The sequence below is a fragment of the Myiozetetes cayanensis genome, unplaced genomic scaffold (genome assembly GCF_022539395.1).
Source record: "Myiozetetes cayanensis isolate MyiCay16 unplaced genomic scaffold, myiCay2020 scf7, whole genome shotgun sequence".
Taxonomy (NCBI): Eukaryota; Metazoa; Chordata; class Aves; order Passeriformes; family Tyrannidae; genus Myiozetetes; species Myiozetetes cayanensis.
In genome coordinates, this window is record NW_026087964.1 from 8,855,110 (window position 1) to 8,876,945 (window position 21,836).

At 38.2% G+C, this 21,836-nt stretch overlaps 1 protein-coding gene across 7 annotated transcripts in view; it reads left to right on the forward strand.

Annotated features, from left to right (window-relative positions):
• Positions 1 to 21,836, forward strand: part of PPP2R2C (protein phosphatase 2 regulatory subunit Bgamma) — a 190,088-nt gene that overhangs the window by 155,555 nt on the left and 12,697 nt on the right. For all 7 annotated transcript variants that reach the window (XM_050337793.1, XM_050337795.1, XM_050337796.1 and 4 more), the window contains 3 exons: positions 3,807 to 3,971; positions 16,821 to 16,990; positions 21,632 to 21,723. In XM_050337793.1, the coding sequence (XP_050193750.1) occupies positions 3,807 to 3,971; positions 16,821 to 16,990; positions 21,632 to 21,723 (427 nt within the window). The remainder of the gene's footprint in view (positions 1 to 3,806; positions 3,972 to 16,820; positions 16,991 to 21,631; positions 21,724 to 21,836) is intronic.

Consider the following 21,836-nt stretch of genomic DNA (forward strand, 5'->3'; position numbering starts at 1 on the left):
TGTGTATTTTCCACATTCTCATTATACGTGTTTTGGCATGAGCATAAAGCAGGCATGCTCATTTAAATTCTAGCTGATCAAGAGGAAAAGTCTGATTAATGTGAGTTTTGGATCGTGGTGAGGGTCAACTTGGCAACCTGCAATAAAAGGAACTTTCTGGAGTGACTTCTCCCCAAGGGCTATTTTTCTGTTAGATCAGTGGCCCAGAGGCAGTGGAACAAATTTTCTTCCTCCTGTTATCCTCATTTTGCTATCAGCTGCACAACAGCAGCACAAAATACTGGATTAGAACTAAACATACCATATAACTGAATTGTGCACTCGGATCACATCCCTCACACAGCATATCATTGCAGATTGTTAATCATGCCTTTCCTTACGCTCTTTCCTCCTTCCTCTGACACTGTTTTTCTTCCCCCTCTCCCCTCTCTCAGATCTTTCCCTAAAGCGTCCTTGTAGTCAGGCCTTGTCCTGCTTCCTTTCTCTCCTGTGTTGTACCTCTGTTCTTGAATAGTTTGGGGAAAGCAACATAGACACTCAGCCAATTCAAGGTGACATTGCCTTAGAGTGACTTTGTTGCCTTTCCCAGAATTAACTTCCTGGTCTTGTAGCTCTACTAACCCAACTGTAAGAACATCATCTCTCACCATTGTGATCGCCAAGTGTACTAGACCTTTCATTTCCTTTTTGCTGTGAACAGCATCTAGAGAATTTTCTCTATATATAGAATTTTCTCATATATAGAATTTTCTATATAGATTTCCTACAGAAAATCTTCATAGCTTTGTCCTGTTTCACTAAGCCAAGCAGTGGAGGAGGGACCAGGTATGTCAAACAGCAAATACTGAGGGGGGACAGACTTGTTCTGTTTTTTGTGAGCAAGAAGGTATTTTCTGTTCTCTGTTTTAACGTTAATGAATTAAAAGACTACCAGTGCATTCCAGCCCATCACTGGCAAGGTGTCAGTTCAACCTTCCCTTAGTATCTATAGAGGATTAAAATGCCTCATTCTTAACAAGCATGTGTGAGAGTCAAAGCAGCATGAAGATCTTTTTCATTTTCTTAGGGGAAATTCCTACCCTGTCCAGGCACAGGAACACCAAGTTTTGTAGGACAACAGAATTGTATCCTAGTACACTGCCAGTGGTGAACTGAACCCTCTGTTCTTCCTGTCTTAGATAGCTTTGGTCCTAGGTGTTTTGTCCATACTCTGAAAATGAACCGGATTTACAACTTCAGATGTGACTGGTATTTCAAGAGGTGAGTGAACTGAGGGAGGGGGACCGTGTCCCACTCAAGAAATCCTTCCCCGAAATACAATTGCAAAGGAAGACAATAGTGTAGGAGACAACTCTACAGATTTAGGCCATTAGAATACTTTTCTCTGTAGCAATGGAATTTTCATTTAATCAGTTTCTGCCAGATTCCCTCTTCTTCAAGCTTTTCAAGTTCACCAAAGGGCCTGTTTCTGAAGCACACTGTCTGGTCCAATTTTTTTATTTATTTTTTTTTCGCCTGCCATTCAACATTGTGCTTAAAAGGAAGAAAAAGACACAAAAGGAAGATAGAAAAGTAGAAATGAGAAATGTCTCATGGGAGATGCTTGCCCTTACCATGTCATGCTAGTTTAAATACAGTTTCCACACATCACATGTCAAGCTGTACTTGATTGTTTTCAAATAGATGGCAAAAATCATGAGAGGAGAAAAATGTTCCTTTGTGCGACATATTATTCTTTTGATATATTGGGTTCTGTAGCTGTCAAAACAAAGGCTGCTTTTCCATCTCTTATTACAAATGCATTTGGGGTAAGTCTCTTCTGCAACTCTCCATTCCCTTGATTGTTTACTTCAATAGAGTGTTTTAATTTTTGTAAATCTAACGAAATGATGAATTTTCAGTGGTGCATTTTTGCTATGATCCTCAGTAGGCAATGAGGTTCTTTCTCAGTGGAGATTCAGATCACATCTGGAAATGCAGTCTGTTTCAAGTATTTTCTGCTTTCCTGGCAGGAGAATGGAATATTTAATTTCATTATTAAACATAGGTTTATTCATTTTACGCAGTGAAGGGAAATTCATCAATAGTGTCTTCAACATCCAGAAAAATTATACTTACCATGACTGTTTCACATACTCTATTTATATTTTATATCTTCCTCATCACTCAGCAGTTATTCATCTCTCTACTGAGAGGTGAAATTCTTTTATTGAGTTACTCTAATTTTTCTGAACCCCAGAAAGCAATTCAATCTCTGAAAGCAATTGCTTTTACTTAAATATATATCTTGAGACAGATTCACCAAATACAAATAACTGAATAAAGGTAATTTTTTTCTGTTGATTTTCAAGAATGTTTAGTGATGCTTTATAAAGGAGGTAAATCAATGTTTCTCCATTTTAACATTTATTGCACTAATATTAATCGTGATGGATTCTTGGAGATGAATGCAAGTATGATAGTACAAGTAAGTAGGAATGCAGTTAAAATGTAACATTAACTCATTCCCAGTTGTTATTAAATGTCATAAGATATTAATAGTTTTGCTGATATTTTCCTTGGTATAAAAAAAAAAAAGCACAACAGTGTGATGCAAAGTCATCAAGATATTTATCTCTGAATATTTTGTATTATTTCAGTATAGTGTCTTGGGCTTGCATTTTTTGGGCAAGATCAAAGTATAGAGTGTAAAGGTGGTGATAGACTGTGCCCCATTCCCACAGAAATCAATCAGAGGTCTTCCATTTCAGAAGTGGGCACAATGGGAACAGAAACAGGCTTAATATCACAATATATGATTTTCTCATTTATCTTATCCTCTGAGATGCCTAAATTTTGAATGTCAGCTGATTCAAATTTTATGTTCGGGGAATCCAAGCACTGAGATGATTTGTGTTTAGGGCACTGAACTGGGATTCAGTGGATCTGGGTTTGTTCTGTCGTGCATTTCCCATGTGATCTTATGCAAATCCTTTATTGCTTCTCTCACAGCCTCATCAGTAAAATAGGGTAATGTTACTCTTCTTCTTGTTCAAAGGATTTGTTAACATTTGGATGGCTTATCTACAGCAGATTGCTGAGGGCCATAAGAAAATGTACAATCTTATTTAAATGTACTACTTTACATATATATCCTTCTTCCATTTTATGCTTCTGTATCTACTGCTTTCTTACAGCCCCCTCATGGGACTCTTTCATTCTTTTCTTTATAAGCAATCTTCCACGGGCTGGCCTTCTCCTCCAAATACCTGCTAATCAGGTCCTGCTTTTTAAGCTCACCAAGGCAGGTAATACATACCTGCCATGGAGACACAAGTGTTGGAGAGGCACCATGTGAGCTACACTTCACGTGGATATTCTTTGGTGATCTAACTGACAGGTTTGTTCCTGAGAAACTAGATCTTTGTTGTATTTTTGGTCGAGATAACGTTCACTGAAATGATTCAGATGGACAATTCTCAATCACAGAAATTCATATTGATTTCAGTAATGAGCATCATTTACATAAAAACCTAAGAATGCCCTTTCAGATACTTCTCTTGTAAGTATTCAAATAGCAAACCTAATCCTGTGCACAGTTTGTTTTGAACAAATCGTGTTAGTTGCTCTTTGAGTATAAGTGGGTCTCTTTGGTGTCAGTGGGTCAGGTACGGAAATTTAAAAGTGCGCTACTGCCAAACAAATGAGTGTATTTTTACTTAAAAGCGTTTCAAGTGTGCACATTTACATGCTTCCTTCGAGGAGGCAGTAAGAGTTGCGGTTTACCTGCAGACGACTGCCTTTTCCTTGATGAAACTTCCATTCAGACATTGTAGATATAAAGCCAGCCAATATGGAGGACCTGACGGAAGTGATCACAGCCTCTGAGTTCCATCCTCACCACTGCAATCTCTTCGTCTACAGCAGCAGCAAAGGCTCCCTGAGACTCTGCGACATGAGGGCATCGGCTCTCTGTGACAAACATTCCAAGCGTAAGTCCTTGCTTCGCTGAGCCCCAGATGTCATTAAAGTCTTACTATTCACAGACAGCATGTAGATGTGTGCAAACCCCAGTGTATTAGTTTCTCGTTTGCAAGCACCTTGGAAAAGGAAACAGCAAAAGGAAGAAAATTTTTCTTAATCTGTACAAGTATTAGATGTGAACTTGACCACAGTCATGTCTGTGACTCGTTGTCTTTATAGTTCTTATTGCAGGGATCAGTGAAGGACCCAGAACTCTCTAGCAAAAGAGAGAGGACTCCTAACAAATCAAAGAGGGTAGGGGCAGTATTTAAGTGGGTGAGCAAAGTGTTTTGAATACACAACTATGGTTCTGAATATTGCAGCAAGTAAATCTTGATTGTCAAGCTGCCTTCAAAATTTTGAATCCATTTTCATGGATTAAGAAATATTAGTGCCCTACCTAAAAATTTAGTCCCGCATTCCCTAATGTTTTTTTTTCAAGAATGTATCTGAAGAGATTCAGGAGAAATGCAATAAATAATATTGGAGGGGAAAAAAAGAGAAGAAAAAGTTACTGTGTTGGTATAGGAGGTGTCACCTGTCCTAAGTGATTTTATGTAGTCTGTGAAACTTTGAGATGAACCACCAACTCATGACAGTTCATATATGAAACCTACATAAGAATAAGGAAGCAAAGTGTTAAAACTTGTTCTCAGAGTAAAGGTTGAAGGAAAATGCATGTTCATAATGTCTTACTATCAGCTCTGTATGTTCTAGGGAAGACAGAATATGGTTCTTCCACCAGTAATCTGGAAGCCTGAGCACTTCACAAATGATAAATGCTGAGACAAAGGCATCATGTGTGGCTGGTTCCTTTGAGGAGCTAAGAACTTAAGAAATCAGCTGTGGTGGCTCTGCTATAGTCACCCTCAGGGCTGGGTCTTCCCTTTAAACATTGGAAGGAAATTCAGGAGAAATTCTCTTGGTGCGAGAGCACAGAAAAGTTTTTATGTCATTCAGTGCCTACTTGAACCTTTTTGAGGTAGGCAGATCTTACTAGTGGGAGGAAAAAGCATTTGAATATTTAAATGAGACATAAGTGGTGCACAGGTTTAGCACACGAGCTATTTTTTAAACTGAAGTAAATGTAGTAAAGAACCTATGACTAGGCCTTTTGCCTGTAAGAAGTGCACATGCTCAGAACCTCTCAGGATGCGGTCTCCAATTAAAGATAATAATCTTCAAGGACAGTTTCCTAAGCAGAGAAGTGTTCTGCCTTTGTTAGCTGTGTCTCGTTGTACTTGTAGGGGGAATTCAATACCATGGAGTGAAGTGTAGGCATGACACAATGACACAATGCTGTGGGTTATCCTGTCCCACTTAATTGTTTTGTTCTGTAGTACTTTCATTTCTTCCTGTTAATAAGGCCTCCATGCCCCTGTAACTCAGTGCCAAATGCCAATCACAACTTATTAAAGCCACAATACAGATAACCCTGGATGAGAGAAGGTGTTTTATGCCAGAAGGGAGCGCAAGGTCTAATGGTCATTGATTAAACCCCATTTTCCAGATCTGTGAGTTAGAAAATAGCCATTTAATGTAGCATTGCTGCACTGAACTCAAGTCAAGCTCGTTGAGAAGCTGAGCTTGTACAGCACAAAATTGATAAGCAATGGTAGAACTTCCAAAGTGTTAAAAGGAGTAGGCCCATGCACTGCTGATTGGAGTTTTGAATATAGCTCTCGGAGGCAAGCAAAGCTAATTTTATAAAGCCCACAGTAGCCTAAAAGGATATATCATAAAAACCAATCAATCTGCAAAATCAAGTTATTTGCATGATTGTCTTTCTAGTACCTTCACTCTATGTCTGATTCCTCTTTACAGTAGCTAAATTTACATATGGTGCATATGCATGATGAGTACCCTGCTCTCCTAGTTTAGCTTGTCTTTCAGTCTTTCCCCATAACTGACTTCACTTCTAAACCAAAACACTACAACTGAAGTCACTGTAAACCCTTGTGTTCTGCCGTGCATCCTTGTTTTCTCAGCTCAGTTTGGTATCAATATGTGTTGCATTTCAGATACTGAGCATATATTGTGAACTCCTAGGTTTTATTCAGATCTCTATAGCTATGATAAAGTCCACTGCAGCCCTTGGGGAAAGGGCCCTTCACACTTGTACAAGCTTCGAAAGTGCCATGAATAATTACTGTGCCATACTGTAAAAATAAATTATGTACTAATATCTGTGGTGTAAGTGAACTGACACAGGATGTTAATAAATTATAGTGTCTTGAAGATTTGCTAAATCTGGTTTGCTAAAGTCAATGGCAAAATCTCTCTTTTCAGCATTAGTGACAGCAGCACTACAGGGTTTCCCTTATAAATCCTCATGGCTCTGACCTGGATGAGACATGTATGTACTCATCCTTGATGCCTGTGCTGAGATTTATTAACCAGCGACCAGTCTGTGTGATGAGATGCAATGGGGATCTCTGTCCCTTAGAAAAATTATCTCAGACCACCAAATTATTCATAAAGCATTGAAAGAATATCGGGTCAGTAGTTGAATTTTAAATGGTCATTGAGATACTGATAAGGTGTGATAAAATGTGTTGTGTTTTTAATAGACTACCATAAACTGCTTCTTAGAACAGCTCTGTAATAGATCATGCAATGCTGAGCAAGTGTCAGAAGAAAGTCTTATGTGGCCACTGCAAATGTGTACTGGAGAAAGCCCAGCCTGTAACCATAGGGCAGGTACACACATAGTGCTGTTCTGTGTTATTATCAGACTTGGCAAGCAGTGGGAGAGGATGCCATCAAAAACCTTCAGGAGAGGAGGTGCCAAGAGGGATGAATGTCCCTGCTTTTTTAGCATGTTAGAGGGGTGGGAATAAGGAAGAAGCTGTTCTTACAGTCCACGGCAGACTCAAGCAGCAAGAAATAGGGATTAATTTAAATAATATGGAACATTTCATCCAAATAGTGTACTTACCAAAAAACCCAAAGATCACCTTTAAGACATTATTCAGGCAACATGCTTGGCAATACAGTGTAGAAAAAAGGCAGTATAGGGAAATCTGTGACAGCAGCAAAAGTGTCATTGTTAGAGCAGTCAGCTGGGAACAGAAAATAAGAAAATTACCCTGCACCACAAATTCTGTAAATACTCATGCAAGGGATTCAGGTGACATGGAAGACAAGCATAAGGATCCTGTTGCATTAAGAGCGCCCTGACTAAAAATATACTTACAGCACTATAATATGCAGTTGTTCAACTGAGAAATAGTTGCTAATTTGCTTTTGAGTTTTTCCTGCTCATATTATGTTCAGAGCCCCTTATAAATGTGTTTGGAGTTAATATTATTCTTCCAAACAGCTTGTAAGCTAGATGGGTACATATGGCTCTTTCAACAAATCATATAATAAAGCAGTCAGCTAAAGAAAACTGTGCTTGAGTCAGAAAAAGTGTGCTTGTGAAGTCAGAAAAAAATGAAGAGCTTTCTCAGTAGTTCAGAATTATTAAACCCATTATTAAGTGGTGAATATAAACTGTATAGTTATGCTATATGGAAATTTGAGTCACTCAAGAGTATAACTCCTGTTGATATTTCGTGTAATAGCTTTAATATCTTAAAGTCACTGCATACTTCAGAAGTATTAATCTATTTAAATGCCGTGTGTTGCTTAAGGGTTTTTTATTATTAATTTCTTAATATGTATTTGTAGACTAAAACCCTGTTTCTAATTATCCATTACCCATGTGCAAAATTTACAACAGCATACTTCAAGGAAGGAGGAGCTGCAGTTCCAAGTTGATTGCTCTGTGTGCCGTGGTGATGTTTAAAATACAGATTTTTGGGGTTATACAGCATTAGCCTCTGTCACTGTTAGTGCATGCTTTTTGTCCTCCAGACAGACTTCACAAGTTCCTGAAATTGGGGTCGGTAAGAGGAGCCATTTAGAGCCCCCTGCCTTTGACCACAGAAGTGTTTATAGATGACAGGCAATCCCAACAGCTGTCTTCTCTGACCTGTCCCTGAAAGGAGCAGAGCATCCCACCTGGTGCATCCCAATTCCATGGGCTGGACAGTCAGTATCTTAAAAGTATAAAAAGGTGTTGGGAGCACTGCAGAGTGAATTTCGGGTTTGGTTTGTGACTCAGAGATGCCACCCAAAGATAAAGGTGGTGATTTTTTCATTCAGAGTACTTTTCCACATTTTTATTTGAAATCCAGGCACGAAAGAAATGCCAGCCCTTCCCCAAGGATAAATGCCACTGTCCTGTCAGTCTGGCATGTAACTCAAGTTGGTTAGCTGCTGAGCTTTTTTGAGATTACCTTTGATTTTAAAGAATTCAGAACTGTGGAAGCAACCAAGAGAGAAATCAAGGATAATCTACTTGAATGTGTTGAATTTTTAAAATTAATTATATTTACCTGTTGTTTAAAGCAGGTTGGAATTTCAGGGACAAGACAGCTTTCAGACCTCTGACTGAATATGGATTATCTTTCATTTGCAACAGAGAACAACCAGATGCACTAAAAAGCCTGTGACAGACTATCCCTGCTGGATTTGCTAATTAATATTGAACTTTCCAAATGAATGATGCTTATTGTCTGACTGACAAAGGGACAACTTGTTTTTCTTCTATGTGAGCTTTACATCTAAAATACGCTTTTTATTTCTGCATCTGGTCTCATGTTGAGTTATCATCTGAGAGAGAGAGGCAATCACCATTCTCCCTTTGTGCTCTGAGAGGCCACTCTCAGTGATGTCCACTTCAGGCAGAATCAGCAAGGTTTCATGTGACAGGAATGAAATTTACCCAAGCTTCCAAAATGATTTGACCTCGTACTTTGATAAAGTCTTTTCTTCCTATCCTAATTCTGGATTTATTTTTAAAGGCATACATACGCATTACAAAGGCGTATATTCACTGCTGATTTTCTATCCCCAATGAAAAAATGTGCACATATCCTGATAATTTTTGAATTATGAGTGTCACTAAAGGTCTGTTACTACAATTTCGTGCACGGAAAACTAGATTCTGGAATGGATCCTTCCTTGTGCAGGAATCCATTGTGCCATTAGCATGGACTCCAAACCTTTCATTCTGCTCAGTTTGGATGAATGTATAATAAAGACATTTAAAACATGGCTAATGTAAATTAAAACATGTTTCTACAGAAATGCAGTTATGTCTATATAGTATTTCCTTCAGTTGTGCCAGATATGTTAAATCAGAGGAGGAAGAAAACCTGATTTATATACTTCTAGCTATCAGATAGAAGGAGGAAAGAGAAAAGCCTGAAGCAGTGGTAAATGATTTATGATTGAAAAGGTGTTTCATTAACCCCTCTCCCCCAACTACACACAGATAAAGCAAATAACTGCTCTAAGATTGATTTAATTATTCAGTCTATTAAAATTCCTGTCTTGTTTGCTTATTTTTTTAATAGCAACAAACGCTGCTTTTTCAATGTCTCATGAAACCGACTTTCAAGATCTTGTTTCACTGGGGGAGGAAAAAGTTCACTTACCATTAATCTTACATATCAAGATCAGGAAGACTTACACATGAATTTGGCTGTAGAGGAGTAGTAGTTTTATGTCCCATTAACTCCATGGGATTGCTCACAACACGTGACATTAAATATGCACATAAGTCTTTGTGAGACCAAGGTTTAAAGAGCCTTGATCTTCTAGATTGCGCTTGTGGTTTTTTTCACTTCCTTGCTTTCTTCAGCACCATTTCTCTTTATTAACAAACTCACTGGCAAAGTTACATTAATCTAAGCAACTCTGCAGTGAAGCTCCCACCCACTGATCTTTAGCTATTGATCTGGCTTTGCCTTTCAGCACTAATGCACTGTCCCTTGTGCTTTGCGACAAGCTGCAGCAACTCGCTGCAGATGGTGAAACAGATTCTTAAATATTGATTTGAGGCTCCACTTTTAAAAGCCATGCTCTCTAGAGGTATTGATGAGAAGCCTAGTTTTAATATTGGGTCATCGGATGAAGGAATGCTTTGTGGTAGGTGGAATTTCAGGCTTGTGGTGTGGAGGTACCTTCAGAAATTTGCTTTGAGTAAAAGAAGAAAAATGATGCGTGAGTGACCGGGGCACAAAGAGGTGCCCTCTGAATTATATAAAAACAGACAGAAAATTGAAATATAAAAAGGTTCTGGTTTTTTTCAGTTTAAAACAGGATAAGCAACTGCAGGCTACAGTAATATACATTTTTTAATAGAGGTATCTTACAAAATAATTGTATTTTACATTGCTTATGAAAGTGCATTCCAAAAATTCCCACATGTGTATAATCATATTAATCAGTGTAGACTAAGAAGACAAGATTGTCACATTAGCAGATAATTCTGTTACTGTAAGAGAATTTCTGAAGGAGATGAATATATGAGTGGATTGGCTTAATAGAAAACAATAAAACATTCAGAGATAGTGAAAGATAGAGTAAATAATAATGGTAAATCAAATTATTATCATGAATAATGAAGCTAAAAGGCATAAAGAGACCATGAAGTTCAAAGGGATCTTGCAGTTGGGCTTTATTCACTTAGGATGAACTCAGGAACTCTTTTGTATGAAATCCTAAAATAGATTTTAAACAGGGCATATTAATGACTATGCCTGGGCAGACCAGAGGTCCTTCTGGCCCAGTGTTTTGCCTCTGGTAGTGGGCAGGAGCAACATCAACAGAAAATACAAGAACAGAGCAAGTGTATACGTGATCTTCAGCCTCTGCAATATGCAGGTGGAAACTTGAGCTTCATGGACTTTAGTGAGAATGAACTTACTACATTTAATAATACTGAAATGGAGGTTCAGTGGTTGGTTTTTTAAACAATTTCTACAGTTACCTTTGAACCTGAGTATACTTTTTATCATTCACACTACCTTTCAGTCGAGGCTTTAGTAGCTTAATTAGGCATGGTATGAAGAACCATCTGCTCTCTACTTACCCTTTCCTAGTTTCACATGGTGACCCCTACTTGTTGATTGGAAGAGACAGTGTACAAAGTGAACTGTCGTTCCCTATTCATCCTTTCCATGCCAGTCTTAATTACAAACCCCTCAGTCTTTCCTAGGCTGAGAGACCTCAGTCTATTTAGTCATTCCCTGCATGGAAGTAATTTTGTACTTCTGGTCATTTTTATTGCCCTTTTTTGTGTCGTCTTGAGATCTCTATCGTATTAGAGATAAGCCCAGAACTACACTTAGCTCAAGATGTAAGCATATCTTGAATTAATTGGCACCAAAAAAATGCTTTCTGTGTTGAAGGATAGCAACAAGTGTCATATGCTTAAAAAAATAAAAGAATAAGATTAGTATTTTTATGTGCATTCAAATGAAATTTAGTTCAGGTTTTTTATACTAAATCTGATGAAATATATGTAGTGGAGCAAATCACAGCTGACCTGAGAATGGTACTAATTTGCCATCTAAAAATATTATAGTTAAATAATTTGTAAGACTTAGCTTAGGATCATGTTTAATGTATATTTCAGAAAAAAATAATGTGGTGGTTTTGTTTTTTTTTTTTAATCAGCTATCTGGAAAGCATATTGGTCTTTGTTCCTTTTGCAAGTAACTGTAGTCTGTCAAGATGAGTCCAATTCCATACATTTCAAAGTACTATTTCCCAGTACATTTTAATTGGGAATTGCAGCCTTTTCCATTTGGGATCTGGAATTAAATAGGGACTTAGTTTAAATGATAAATTGTTTGGCCTGGGACTCATATGTTTTCTGTGTTTATGAAAAGCCCACTGAAGGATTACCTGATCCACCATCAGGATTTCCAGGCCCAGCTGAAATGCACCTGTTGCTTGTATACCTGTGTAATCTCTAATAAGTTCTTAATTCAGCCTAGCTGCAGACTGTTTGCTTGCTTATACAATAAAAATTAAAATTAATCTCCCAGTCTTGTTCCAGCATCTTTGTTGGCCCTGCCTTCCATGGTCCTCTCCCTCCTCAGTAACACCCTGCCTCTTGTTCCACTGTTACCAAAACTGTCTTCACCCATTTGTAGCCGTGACCCTTGAACAGGAACTGGATGATTTTATATATCCCTTAGCTGTCTTTTGAGGGAGAAAGAGTTATTTCATGGTGCAGAATTTTCAAGGATTTAAATCTAAGTAACAACACTTAGATGCTATAAAAACAGAAGTTTTGAGGACAGGGTACAAAATATAAACATTGTCCTCTAGGGAAAAAAAAACCAAAAAAGCTTTAATAAGCTATTACTTGCTCTTAAGGAGAAAAAAAAAGAGTTTTTTGTCAGCTAGAGGGAATGACTTTTTAAGGCTGTTTATAATTTTATCCTCTGACTGATGGTGTTTTTCACCAAATCTGTGAACTGTTAAGCATTCATCTTCAAGTTTTCTGTCACTTTGGTTTTTTTCCCCCAGATAATCACACGTGCAGTATATGTAAACATCATTTATTTTTACTTTTCATTTTAAATATATTCAACTTTGTAATAGCAAAAAGTTGGTTTTGTCTGTAGTTCTGCTTTTAGTCATCAGTAACAAATTTCCAAGGTTCGTATCTTTGTGCCTTAAGGAGTACACAACATTATCATTGTCTTCTCACTCACTAGTTCTTTGTTTCTCTTGGCTCTTACTGATAATTCATAGTAAATGCAGTTATTATCTACATGGCCAGATGCTCAGGCCATGATAAAAAAAATTTGTCAAAGGTTAGACTCTGTGTTTCTGTCTTTTAAAATCAGTGAGAGTTTTGTGTATCTGCACACAGTTAGCATGTCTTTCATCCCACCAATCCATTATATACTTATAAATTCAGATCAATAATAAGAAGCAGTTCTAAATAAACTTTCACTGCATTAGAAAGCTAGGTTTTCTAACTCCTGCCTCGTATATTTCAAATACTGTATTTCTTTCCCTTTAAATAGATAATTCTTCTTTGTGTTTTTAAAAACATTATTAGTATTTGTATTTTGGAACCATCTGTGTTGTGACAGTGCTGTGAGTGCTTGTGTTTTTATTTCATCCAGGCAAAAGAATGAAGGTAAGAGAAAAAGGAGAAGCAGAAGGAATATTCAAAATTCAGCCAAGACATTACCCAAAGTCCTATATTGTAATGTAGAAAATCATGCATACTCCTTCTTGTGATGATTTTGGGAGGAAGAGAGGATTTTGTATGCTGTATCAGATTGTGCGACTGCACCCACCATATAAGATATTTTTAGCATTATTTTTAATAATTTTTAAGGTTCACATATGCCAGAATTTACACCCTGCAATGATTAAAGCTCTGCCCAGCTACTTGTTTAGAATTGAACTTGAAAATTACTTGGGGTTGGTTTTTGGTTTTCTTTATTGGATATATCTTGTCCAAAATGTGTCATTTTCAAGTATGTGGAATCAGACCAATATTAATAGAATATTGCAGTGGCAGCACCTGTGACCCCCAGAGTGCAGCTCAGTGAGAACCACAAGGGTGTTAGTAGTGTGTGCACCACACTTCTTTTAGCTACTGCCCAAACTAATGCATTCTTTAGACCAGTGAAGCTGAGATGGACCTTCCTACCCACTCTTGCTGTTCCTGGCCTTTTTTTTAGTTTTATTTTTAATTTAGATATCTGCATCTATTTCTGCATGATAAATGCACACATTAAGGATGCCTTTCCTATCCATTGATTCTAAGGAAAGTCTCCATGTGTACCTTAGATCAGAGAAATTCAAGGAGCACACAAGGAAACAGTATTCTTTATGAGAGATAAGACAGACTGCTTCTCAGCAGATGGCAGTTCCTTTTTGAGAAGGAAGCAACATATTTTTAATTCTGCAGATTTTCTTCAGGATTCAGGAAAACAGTGCTCTGGCAAGTATCCTTCAACCAGCCCATCCTTCTCTACAAAGTCTGGACTTCTGTGAAAATCTACTGGGGTTTTCAACCCGTGAGCAGGAAGCCATGCAGAAAGGAAAATTTTTGCTTCCCTAGGCAGACTTCTCAGTTTACCCGTCTGTCTGCTAGTAGGGTAAGGGGCAGGAACAGTGTCTTTCTTGGAGGTTCCTCTTTAAACATTGGCTGTACTCAGAAATATGTTCCACTTCCCTCTGTAATCCCATGATGTTTCTCTATTCTAGAGGCCTGTCATCAAGGTCATGTGAGCAAGTATCTGGTGAAAGATTCTTGATACTTGATATCATACTGAGCAAGTGTCATGTGAAAGCTCAGCATGTCACACCATTTGTGATTCCTGTGTTCATTAGATAGCTAGACAAGTAACTTTGTGTCTTTCGCATAATTAGAGCTGTGACCATTACCAAGAACTGTATTAATGCAAGTTAAATACTCTTTTTTATGACAAATATTAGTTATGTAAAATTAATGAAGAAGTTAATCAAAGAGTATAATAGAATATGTAGTCGAGTCTCAGTAAAGTTCAGATTCCAAGTCCTGGTCTAGTGAGATTTATTTTGCTACAGAATAGTAAGCTAGATTTGAAGTCTCATGTTTTAGGCACTGATTGCTCTCTGGCATAAGAGCAACCTCCAGAAGATAAGTCTGAACTGTAATGAATAGAAAATATGTTTTCAGTACAGGCTGGCAAAACCTGTTTTTGCAAACAGTGGAATAGATCCATGTTTTATTCCTATCAGCTTGGAGGGGCCAAGGTTGAATTTGAATTGCTTTCCTTAACTGAAGTCCAAGTCACATGGCTGTCACCACTGTTCTGTCCCCAATTATTCAGCTCATATTAGTCAAACTGAATGAAGACTGTGCTATTTTGCAGTGTGTGCATAACCTTATGTTGATGCTAAATCAGAAATAGCCAAGTCCCATGAACACTATCGCTCACCTTCATTTCCTGAGGTTAATGCCGCCTTCTTGTTGCTCAGGCTTATGCTGGTAGTTGCTAAGCTTCTCTTCTTTTACTGGGGAGCTGCTCCTTAATTTCCTGTAACAATTTTCTTGTGTTGGTTATACTGACTATAGGAACTATCTGCAAAGAATTACTGCTACTAAAATTTTTACTGCTATCTTTCTTTCTGTAGTGATTACGAGGCTTTCACGCCTCTGTTAGTTTCCACAGTTAATTAATCTAAGTCTTTCTAATACTTAATATGGTAAGGATAAAAAAGCAATAAACAGGGCAGATAAAGGATGAAATAAATGGTTTAATCTTATTAATTAAAAAAATACAGAGTATCCAGGTACAAATATTAGTCCTCTTCTAATCACTGGGAGTTGGATAAGCCACATAGAGCCAAGAAAATATATCTAAGCTATAAATGAAGGTGTAGTTCAGTTAGTGTGGGTTTTATTTTTTTCTTCCCTGGTTTTAATAGCAGCTTCACATCATAATTAGGAGGATGAAATTCCTGCCAACCAAGTACATAGTTTGGACAGATTAAAGGGAAGAGGTATGAGAAATGATAATTGCTTTCTGCTCATCAGACTTCTATTGAAAATCTGACAGGATAATTACAAAATACCTGCTTTGCAGAATGTCTAGGCAAATTTTTGAAGAGCTATTTAAAGTTGTTCGTTTACAATCTGTCTGAAAAGTTTTTTTCCCTTCTTTTCGAAGTAGTTAATTACAGTTTAGATGTGTGGTGCATGTTTAAATATAGACTTTATTCCCATGTGCACGCCTGGCTGCATTCCACTGCCCACCCCCAAAGAAAATTGCCCATAATTTTTTGCATTACCCCACATGCTTCACCCACGTACTCACCCTTAACTTTCAGCAGAACATTATTTCCCCTGATGGAAGCTAACCTCATTGCTTCCAACAGTCTGAATCATAGTCATAGATAAAGTAATTGAGAGAGGAATGTTCCAGTGGACTATACAAAAAACTTTGTTTTGACTGACAGTAAAAAGTTGTTCTACTTTCAGGTGTTTTTATGTCTCATCACAGTTTTCGAAGAATATTTTAGGCGTCGGTCCCAAAAACCTACTGATTTGGTTGAGAACTCAGACCCCGAAGGTCTACTAAAGTTCCCCATATGAGGTCATTTGAATCCCAGGGCCACAGATACCTGCAGAAAGACAACAGAGTTGCTCTGGGAACCTGATAGGCAGGGTTGGAGTCATCCAGTATCATTTTTATGTGCGGTTGAACAGGGATGACCAAACTCCTAGCTTACAAGAGCTGGGTTTTCATGTATGGAGGTACTATAAGCAGTGTTTCCTGATCGTCCTTGTCAGATCACACAGAACCACGAACCGTCAGGGAGTTTAGTGCTTTCCAGAACTGTCAGCAATTGCATGGCAGTTAGGTAGTTCATGCATCCATGTGGTAAATCTGTATCTATTTTCTGCCCACCTCCCAGGAAGAGGTAATTGCAATTTGCAAATGCTTTCTAAAATTCTCATGTTTAGTCTCAGACGCCTTCAGACATGACTGGTGAGTAGCCTGCAGCCAGGCCAGCTGGTTCTGGCAGCCAGAGCAGGCTTTGAGTAACCAACCTTACCAGGGATGCCAGGACTGTTGTGAGACCACATGTACACCTCTCATGTGACAGGGACTGCTGAATTTTGGTAATGTCAGGAAACAGGATGTGTGGATCCTAGAAAGGATGACCATAGATGAACTGAGTATCTGTAGTCAACTGGCTGGTGCATTTACATAATTTCCCAAAGTGATGCTATGAGTCCATAGTTATAACATTAATTATTGTAGTATTTAAAGCTTACAAGTTGTATTTTTATATGAAGTTAAAAGAATGAATTAAGTGCTGGGCGTACAATTAGTTCTATATTGTGTTCTTGGTAGATTGAATTACGTGTTTCACAAGAAATACAGACTTCAGGTTGTACAACAGAGCACTTTTTTATATAATTCTAATTTGTCTCTTGCTTCTTTTTCTTTAAACAGTTTATGAAGAACCAGAAGACCCCAGTAACAGATCATTTTTTTCAGAAATTATATCTTCAGTGTCAGATGTCAAATTCAGTCACAGCGGTAGATACATGCTAACAAGAGATTACCTCACTGTCAAGGTTTGGGATCTGAACATGGAAACAAAACCTGTAGAAACATACCAGGTAGGAATCTCCTGTGTCTTAAAATGCAACAATATAAAAGCATCACACCATTCAAAAACTGAATGTTTTTGTAAACTTTTCATCTGAGAAGCAGCAAGCTAGAGAACTCATCAAGGTGGTCAAAATCCTCATAGTAGTGTCCTTGTAGGTAGAAAAGAGTGATTTCAGCATTAGTAAGGAACCTGGGGAGTCAAGATAACAGTCCCTGTGGGTTGGGCTGTTGAAAGAAATTAATTTTTCTAACAAGGGAAATCATCTCTGCACCTTGGCGTCTGCTTTCAAATGATATATTTCACTAACAACATTTAAAGTTACTGAGGGAAGATTTTGTGTGTTACTTAGCCCTCTGCTCCTGCTGGGACTGCTGAGAGTTTACACCTTTGTAATTTCAGGACTGCTTTTTAAAATTTCATCTGTTTCTCCCTTGTGCCTAGTTCTAGAAGTGATCAGTGTTAAACCCTGGCATCACCACTGACACAGCAGTTCACAAATGCCAGACAGATACATCTGGTTGCCTGAATTCATTGCGATATTATCCAGACAAAATGCCAGTGGCTCCAGCCAGTGCTAAGTTTGTACTCTGACATCTGTTATGTTTGGCAATAGAGAGCTGAGCTTACATTTTTTTACTGTGGCTCGAAGAAAGAAAATGTGTCTGTGACACAGAAACTGCTTGTTACAAAAATGCAGTAAGAAGAAACTGTCAAGTTACCTACAGAAGAGTATGCAAAGTAGGAAAATCGTCATTCATCTGCCTCGTGTTGCTTACTGAGAGACAGTCCTGTGACAGTCCTGGACCAGTCCCTTGTATTCTGTCTGTGTAATGGCAGGTGGGGTGCAGTAGTTCACAGTAACTATAATTACAATTGGTTTTAAAATAACATGTGATGAGAGTTTGGTAGTGTGTCTTGTCAAAACAACCAAAATTTTCCAGCATTTGTTAGCTAGTGTTTAGTAGACAGAGTGGGCTTCCTTGTTTTCCAAAGCACCCATTACATTTCAGTGGATACTCTCCAGTGTGTCTCCTATTAGTACTGAAAAGTCTGAGCCTGTGTACCTTTAAGACTGCAGAACTGGTTTTGCACTTTAAATGGTAGTACTTGTAATGCTAAATGTGTCAGAAATGTTGATATGCTGTGAAAATGGAGTGGGAGGGTAAGGGCGAGACTGTGTTTTATATAACAGAATCGTATCTCAAATTTTGGCAACTTAGGTAAAACATTATTTTATACCTATGCTAATTTAGTAGGCAGCCTTGTCCCTGGAGAGGAATAGCTGGTCAAGCCAACCTGTTTGTCTTGACACCTGCTTTTATTTCCTCATGTATGTAGCTGTGAAACAAGCTGGCAACCCTTAAATTAGTCTGACACCCAACAGTAGGCCCAATTAAAAAGTCATATTTCTTCATGCTGAGATGAGAAAAATTAGTATAATGTAAAATTTTCAGTACTGATAATTACAGTCAGAAGCTTATAGTAAAAAAAACACAAAAGACCCACAACAACAAAACCTCTATAAATATAACAGTGTTCTTACTGCCTTACTCTAACCTTTGAATTGCCTTTTGTTTTCAAATAATATCCAGTGTCTTGTAAAGAATATATAGATGTGTTTCTGGGCATTGCAGTGGACTAAAAGAGAATCTGGAATCTGGGGGGCCTTGGGAAGCCAGAACTCCAGAGGATTCACATAGTTCAGCTGCTCTGAGCAACCTTTCATGTTTTTTATCTGCAGAGAATAGAAAAATTCTGTTCTAAGAAACAGTGGTTTAAACGACTCTCTTAAATAATTTGGCTTACAGGTATCTCTCTCTCTTACATACCTAAATCTCATATATGAACTTGGAAGTCTCTCAACAGATTTTTTTGTGATAGAACACCTGAAGGCAACAACTAAACCTAACATTTTCAGTTATGTACCCACATAATTATGATGACAAATATATCATTAAAAGATTAAAAGGTGTTCATTAAAAGATTAAATTTCTCATTTCATCCACTGCATGATAGCCACTTAGATGTTGCCTCAGTGCGAGACTCATGAAGAAGGTCACAACAGGAGATTTCACACAGAGCTGTAAGAAAGAGCAAACTGTACTGCTTCATTATCAGGTTACGATTTTAGTATTAAAAAAAACCAACAAACAAAAATGAATGACTCATGCAGGTCCTTTTTCATATCAGTGCTGTGGCTCAAAGAATGCTGTTGCATAGAGCAGCTGTTGCAGTCCTGCTGAACACGTTATCCACTGACAGTGTTTCAGCATGATTTTATCCTGTTTATGCTTCACACAATAGAAAAAAGGGCAGAGTGTGGTCACTGGACAGCACTAAGAGAGCAATGCAGCAAAGTGGCCAATGCTTGGATGTTGCAAGGCAGCCCTGCCTATAATAGCTTACTGTTCTGATGCTGCCAGGTGAATTACCCAGCAGACACCTCAGCAGCAGCAAGGTGAACTCTCATAATGGCTTCATCCACTTTTGGCAGGGTCTGTAGCATAGGGATTTGGACTAATGTGTCACTTACCAATGCAATTCCTGATTGTGTCTATTCAATCCCAGCAAAATAGCTGCCTGTGTGGGTATGTCTCTGCATTAGTCTGGAGCACCAAATTGCTAGATAATTCTGTGAGGGTCTGACCTAAAACATTGCAGTGAAGAAAAGGCGAATGCCTTTGGTCATTAGTTAGGAGTTGATTTGGTTTGGATTCAAATACTATTCATATGTGATAAAAACATATGTAACAGACAAGGCAAATCTGATTTTACCCTCAGTTGGTAGTGGCAGATGAACATATAAACAGGGTGAAAATTAAGTGTTTCTTCCAGTTAGAATGTGTTTGAATATGGTAATAAAAGGGCCACATAAAGAGCAAGGTGGTTGTCCAAGGCAGGAGTGCAAGTCTGACAGTCTTGACTTGACAGTCAAGAAAAAGGAACTGAGACCTTGGAGAGGTAGGACATCTGAGAGAGGAATTGCAAAATGCTTTTTGACAGAGCTGATAGAAAGGCACAGCTCCAAGCTGTGGAGTTGGGCACACTTTGCAAAGGGTGTGTACATGGCAGTGGTCGTGACAGATGGCTGCTGGAAGTGGTAACAAGAGAAAGACCTAGAAATGACAGTCAGTGAGGCAAATGATCTCCTCCCTTCTGCCTTGCCAACCTTTCTGTTTCTTCCAAGTGTTGGGAGCTCACAAGGATGATAAAGGAAAGAACTCCAGTTCTGTAAAAATTACAGTGCTAACATAAAAAGGCTTTAAGTAAAGAGAAAATTAAAGGATTTAACTACAGGGGGTGCAGGAAACTACATCAATACTAAAAATGTTCTGACTTACTGCTCACCGTGAAGGTAAATGCATTTAACTGTGAAATGCTCTATCTGCATCTGCCATTTGGCAATTTTTTGCTGTATAAGGTGTTATCTCTTAATGCACATTTCAGTGTTCATTAATTTATTAATAAAAACTGATCCATAACTAAAATTTATCATCCCTAATAACCTAAATATATTACAAATTCTCTTTGGCTACTATATAATTTGGCAATTGAAAATGGGTTAGTTTAAAGAAAATGTAAGTGAAAGGGAATTGTCCTTCACCAGATATTGATAGAAAATATTTTGCCAGAAGAAATACTTATGCCCTAAGACCAGGGAAGGATGCTGAGCAACCATGAGCAGGAACAGTTTCATTGGACTTGCAAGACCCAGTAACCTGAGCCAGAGCTACGTTATGTCCCTGGGTCATTGGATTGGATGCACCAAGAGAGGCCATCCATGCACCTTTTGTTTTAGGGTTTCTGCAATAGCTAGAAGAGATCATCACGAGTGGAAGTGCATTAGTAAATTTGTCTAGGCAGGGATTTTCTAGCCCATTATTTCCTTATGGAGTGAAACCAATTATCCAGAAGGAAAACTAATCCAGTTCAGCAAAGGATTGAAACAGTTTGCATGAGATATCTCTTTATGAGAACCCTTCCTCAGAGCCCAGAGGAGAAAGTTCTTCTGCTGGTTAGTCCCACTTTTCAATTAAGTGAGAATTTACAGTGTTGTTTTTAAGTCTCAGAAAAAGAGGAGGTATCCTTGGGCTGAATTAGTGTTCTGATTTGCAACCTGTGCAACTGCAGCCTTGTACTGTATTTGGCTTCTGAAATACCTTACACAAATATACGTAATACCATATACTACAGGTTCTTTTAATAGAGCCAGGTTCTTTCAGCCACAAGTGAGAGTCCACTTACCGTGGAATATGACCTTTTTGTTACTATTTAAATTAGATTTTGTGCACATTAATTAGCACATCGAGGGTATCAGCTGGTGAAATGTCTCTGGGAATTAGGTTCCACTGAGAAAATCACCCAAGCAGGAAACAAACATGTTGAAGAGGGGTGGTCTGCAGCCTGCTGAGGTAAGCAGACTTAGTGCCTTCCTGCAACAGTAATTCTGTAGCACCTGGGTAATTGGGCTGTGGAAAAGTACAGATAGCTTCTTTAGGGTTTAAACAAGGTATCTTCTGCAGTGCTACCAATCTGTGCAGCATATTTTGAAAGTGAACGTGGGAGATGAAGCAGAAAGTGGAGGGCTGGTGGTGGAGTTTTGTATTTTCTTTGATTTCAAGAATAACAGGTATTTTCTTTGAAACAGGTCCATGATTACCTTAGAAGCAAGTTATGTTCCCTCTATGAAAATGACTGCATCTTTGACAAGTTTGAATGTGCATGGAATGGATCAGACAGGTAATCCCTCTTTCTGTCCATCACTGTCTTCATTTACCACAAGAGCTTCCATATAATGGGGAACAAACCAAAAGTAGTTACACAGGGTTATTTTCCACATCAATGTACAGAAT